Here is a 5,748-nt window from a genome sequence, read left to right as displayed (position 1 = left end):
CCCGGCCGGTTTAGCCACGTCGGCTTGTCTAAACCGGTATTCAATCCCGCATGTGGTACTGGAGAAAGAGGACATCTACGCCTCGCTATGGAAGAGAAGGGCCTACGATCGTCTCAAGCTTCACTTGCACAAAGATTTCTGCGAGCTGCCCTTGATGCCACATCACCCTGACGCACCGCCCTTCATGCCCAAAGACCATTTCCTCGATTACCTCGACAAATACGTCGAGAGATTCGACATCAAACCGAGGTATTTCCGCACGGTCGAGAAGGCTTTGTACGACGCTTCCAATGATAAATGGAGGGTCGAGGCAAAGAACTCGGTTTCGGGCGAGACCGAGGTCTATTTCTCGAGGTTTGTGGTCGTGGCGACGGGAGAAAACGGTGAAGGGGTTGTTCCTGATGTGAAGGGTATTGGTGCATTTGCAGGACAGATCTTGCATTCGAGTCAATACAAGTCAGGTTCGGACTTCAAAGACAAAGACGTTCTTGTCGTTGGATCTGGGAATTCAGGTATGGAAATTAGCTTTGATCTCTGCAACTTCGGCGCTCGAACCACCATCTGTGCTCGAAGTCCCGTAAGTGTTAAATTTTCTTCGAATTTCTATCCGATTTTATATATGTATGTGTCTGCATGTGTATATATATGGTACATTATTATAATCATACATATGATCATGTCGTGGTTTTGCATGTTTCATGCATGAAGGCAGGAAACGTTTCGTTTCCGGTCGTATTGATTGCATGCAAACTTGTTCGTACAGTGAACATTTACCGTGTATATATATATATATAGTTATATATACGTACATTATTATTCTTATGGTTTTTTCTTTTTTCTTGGGATGGGGCGGGGGGAAGAGGCACGTGCTGACGAAGGAGATGGTGTATATGGGGATGACGATGGCGAAGTACGTGCCGGTGAAGGTGGTGGACACTTTTGTGACAGCCATGGCGAGGTTTACGTACGGAGATCTCTCCAAGTACGGCCTTAAAACTCCAAAGGAAGGCCCTTTCTACGCCAAACTCTACTTCGGAAAAGCCCCCGTCATCGACGTCGGCACCGTCGCCATGATCCGCTCCGGAAATATCCATGTATGTATATATTGTATGCATGTATGTATGTTATGTGATGTATGATCTCATGCATGCTTTTTGTTGTATTGATAGGTTGTTGAAGGGATGGTGAGCATCAACGGGAAGAGTATAAAGTTTGAAAACGGAGTAGAGAAAGATTTTGATGCCATTGTCTTGGCGACTGGCTACAACAGCTTAGTTTGCAAATGGCTAAAGGTTAGCACAAACAATATATATATATATATATATATATGTATGTATGTATGTATAATCGAAATCCGATTTTTTTATAACGCTGGAAATAGTTAAATTTGAGGAATAGTCAGACAAAAAAATTTAACATCTAATATATGTTCTTAAATTAATTTTTTTATGGAATTTTCCTAAAACCATTAATTTGTATCAGTAATATTTGATCCGAATTCCCTCTAGTTGAAAAAAAATTAACCAACTATAATTAAGAGTTGTAACTAGAATTTTACAACCATATATATATGTATATACACACACATACAAATTAACTAAGTAACAACCTCTAACCCTAAATAGAATAGGGTTGCACTAATACATTTTATAATATCTATATATATATATAAATAACAAAGTATACTGTATCGTATTTAAAAATGTTGGCTGAAACTGTTAGATAATATAGAGAATTAACGACATTACCGACATAGTCTCTGAAAAAAAATGGATACGTGAATAACTACATATATATACACACAATGCATCATATGGGTTTTCCGAAAATGGTTACAAAATCAATATATATTCAAGCATGACAAAGTAAAGTATATGATAATATTTACTTTTAAGCTTGATGCATGTATTTAACATTTACCGTATAGTATCTAGAGATGTATAACTCGATTTTTTTTTTAAAAAAATGTAGAGAATTTACATATTCTATAAAATAAAAGGCGATATATATACGTGCATGCAGAACTATGAATACGTGATGAACGAGACGGGGTTTCCGAAGAATCCGATACCGAAGCATTGGAAAGGAGAGAAGAATATATACTGCGCCGGATTTTCGAGGCAGGGAATCAACGGAGTTTCAAGAGACGCCGTAGCCATCGCCGACCACATCCACTCTCTCCTGTCTTAACGTCCAATGCTTTGTTGTTGTTACAATTAAAAAAAAAATTATGTGTTTTTGTTTTTGTTTTTGTAATGCGTGACAATAAAAGCTTTTGTGACCTTAAATCTCTGTTTTTCCTTTTAAAGATTTTGTAATGTTTATTCTATTTTTTGTGTGTGTCTGAATTGAACAAAATCAGAGTTTTGTGTATAGTTTCGGGATTCTCGGCTAACAGTGCCGACGAAGATGAGTTTAGGGTTGAAGAAGAAGATGAAAAAAATAAACAGAAGAATTCTTTTCTTGATAATATTACACCATGATGCGTTGTACATATATACATATATGCAAGTTTTAAAGAAAATTAATGTACGTTAATGACAAAATATACAAGGAAACTTAATATCTTGTGTGACAAGAAAGAAAATGAGATTGAGAAAATGTCGGTGTTGCCTTGTTCTTCGATAGTCAAGGCTGAGTTTCAGCTCCTCCCGTATTATCTTCAACATTCCCCCTCAAGATTGGTCGGGGAAAATCAATTAGGCCAATCTTGGAGAGAATGTGATTGAGCACAAACGAACTCGTTGACTTGGTAAGAATATCGGCGAGTTGATCTTGACTTCGAGTAAACTTTGTCATTACGAGTCCTTGAGTGATCTTCTCTCGGATGAAGTGGCAATCGACCTCGATGTGCTTTGTTCGTTCATGGAATACGGAGTTGGCTGCAATGTGTATTGCCGCTTGATTGTCACAATGCATAGGCGTAGGCTGCTTAACATCAATTCCAAGGTCTCGTAATAATTGACGCAACCATAACACCTCGCCTGTTGTGTTGGCCATGGCTCGGTATTCGGCTTCCGCGCTTGACCGTGCTACCACTGTCTGCTTCTTACTCTTCCATGTGACTAAGTTTCCTCCAATAAATGTGCAATATCCACTAGTTGATCTTCGGTCTGTCCTGTCACCCGCCCAATCTGCGTCGCAATAAGCTATAAGCTCAGTATGATTGTTGTTTGCCATCCAAATGCCTTTGTTTGGTGTTCCTTTCAGATATTTGAGTATCCGATCGACCATGTTCCAGTGAGCTGACGATGGCGCATGCATCCACTAGCTAACCTGATGCACAACAAAACTTATATCAGGTCGAGTGATGGTGAGATATATAAGCTTACCTACGAGTCGACGCTATTGTGTCGGATCATCCAATGATTCCCCCTCGCGTTGATCCTTGAAGTTTTCTTCAATTGGAGTCCGAACTGGCTTGGAACCTGCCTTGCTCGTGTCCTGTAAAAGTTCAAGAAGATATTTCCTTTGCAAAAGGAACAACGCGTTAGTAGATATTTCGATCCCCAGGAAATATTTGAGAGAACCGAGATCCTTGATATCAAAGACACTTTGAAGGTATGATTTTGTCTCCTGAATGCCTGTTGTATTATTTCCAGAAAGAATGATATCGTCGACATAGTCCAATAAAACAACAATACCGGCCGGACTTTGTAGAGTGAAGAGAGAGTGGTCCGAGTCGCTACGAACAAAACCCCGAGTGATCAATGCCGAAGATAACTTGTGATACCAAGCTCTTGGGGATTGTTTCAACCCGTAAATGGCTTTCTTCAACTTACAAACTTGACCCGGAAGCAATGGACGGTTTAGACCCGGCGGAGGCGTCATGAAAATTTCCTCTTCGAGGTCGCCTTGAAGAAAGGCATTCTTGACGTCCATCTGCGATAAGGGCCAATCCAAGTTAATAGCCAAAGATAAAAGGACACGAACAGTGGACAACTTAGCTACGGGGGCGAAGGTGTCGGTGTAATCTTCGCCATATGTTTGAGTGAACCCCTTTGCCACTAAGCGTGCTTTATATCTCTCGATGGCGCCGTCGCTGCGGTATTTGATTTTGTAGACCCATTTGCATCCAACTACATGCTTATTCATCGGCGAAGATGTGATTTTCCACGTTCCGTTTCGTTCCAAAGCCTCGAGTTCTTCATCCATTGCCTTTTTCCACACGACATTATCCTTGACCTCTTCATACGAGTTTGGTTCTATTTCCTACAAGATAGTACTTAGAAAGCATTGTGAATCAACAGGAAAATGGGATAAAGAAAAATGAGCATACGAATCGAGGTACGAGGGTGGACGACGGGATCGAGTCCCTCGTCGAATGAGAGGAGCTTGGGTTGTGGGGATGTTAGGTGGGTCACACGTGGTGGTGTCGATCGACGGACATTCCCCTTGAAGTTGTAAAACGTTAGTGGAATCTAACACATGTGCATCAACTATAGTGTCTGATGCATGCATGGGTACATCTTCTTGGACTTGGTCAACGTTGCATGGAATAGCATCAGAGGGTGGAAGAAGACCAGAACCTGAAATATCCGTACGAATAAGTGGGGAAGAAGAAGACAAAGGTGGTGAAGTAGCAGAAATAACCTGCGGCTCGACAGAAATCAAAGTTTCGGTCGAAGCCGGTGACGATGGTAGATCCGATGAAGAGTTTAGATGCCGAAGAGACGTGAGGAGGCGGCTGAGAGAAACATCATAATCGATTCCTTGCTGGGCAAGTATTTCCAATTCCTTCCAATCTGTATCATCAAAGTAGCCGATGTCCTCCACAAAGTGAACCTCACGGGAAGTGTATGAGCGTTGAGTCGGTGGGTGATAACAAATATAACCCTTTTGGTTTGAAGGGTATCCAAGAAAGATACACCGTACACTTCGAGGATCGAGTTTGTCCCGAGACCTGCATCAAGATAAACAAAACCAAGATAAACAAAACATACACAACCAAAGGTACGAAGGTGCTCAATGGAATCCTTACGATGAAATAGGAGATCGAATGGTGAGTGATCATCAAGCACTTGTGTCGGTAATCTGTTTATAAGATAGCAAGCGGTTTGAACCGCATAACTCCAATAGAGTTTCAAAACTCGACGGTGGAAAAGCAATGTTCGAGCAACCTCCATGAGATGGCGATTCTTCCGTTCTGCAACGCCATTTTGTTGAGGAGTGTTCGGACACAAACGTTGGTGAACAATTCCTTGTTCAAGAAGAAAGGATCGGAAGTTGTTGCCCGTGTATTCTCTGTCATTATCTGTACGAAAACACTTAATCTTGGTTCCAAACTGATTAGCAACATAAGAGCAAAAATGTTTGAAAGCATCGAAAGCATCACTTTTCCGTTTTAATAGTGTTAACCATGTATGTTTCGTCTTTTCGTCAATAAATGTAATCAATAGTAAAGCACGGTGCGGTCCAAATATCTGAATGAACTAACTCAAAAGGATTCGCATAAATAGTCGTAGAAGTTGGAAACACAGCACGACAATGTTTTCCAAGCGTACATGCATCACAAAGAGAAGCATTATTTGTAACTTCAGGAACAAGTAATCGAAGAACATTGCGATGTGGGTGACCGAGCCTCGCATGCCACACATCAGACGAAATAGAAACAAGACAAGAATGAAAGCAAGAATGAAAATCTTCAAGATAAAATAGGTTGCCCCTCCTTTTCCCCCGACCAAAGATTTTATTCGTCTTAGTATCCTGAAACAAAACTTGGTTAATTAGTTTCAAATATGATGACAT

General features: G+C 40.8%; 1 protein-coding gene across 1 annotated transcript in view; it reads left to right on the top strand.

Annotated features, from left to right (window-relative positions):
• LOC104820418 (probable indole-3-pyruvate monooxygenase YUCCA10) overlaps window positions 1–2,324 on the top strand; it is a 2,534-nt gene extending 210 nt beyond the window's left edge. Inside the window, exons 2-5 of the mRNA XM_010550858.1 lie at window positions 2–577; window positions 861–1,094; window positions 1,170–1,292; window positions 2,023–2,324. Coding sequence (XP_010549160.1) covers window positions 2–577; window positions 861–1,094; window positions 1,170–1,292; window positions 2,023–2,190 — 1,101 coding nt within the window. The 3' untranslated portion in view covers window positions 2,191–2,324. The remainder of the gene's footprint in view (window position 1; window positions 578–860; window positions 1,095–1,169; window positions 1,293–2,022) is intronic.
• Window positions 2,325–5,748: the final 3,424 nt, after the last annotated feature.

The sequence above is a fragment of the Tarenaya hassleriana genome, unplaced genomic scaffold (genome assembly GCF_000463585.1).
Source record: "Tarenaya hassleriana unplaced genomic scaffold, ASM46358v1 Cleome30, whole genome shotgun sequence".
NCBI classification, from domain to species: Eukaryota; Viridiplantae; Streptophyta; class Magnoliopsida; order Brassicales; family Cleomaceae; genus Tarenaya; species Tarenaya hassleriana.
The sequence above is the reverse complement of the archived record's forward strand: the minus strand, read 5'-3'. Positions and strand labels throughout refer to the sequence as shown.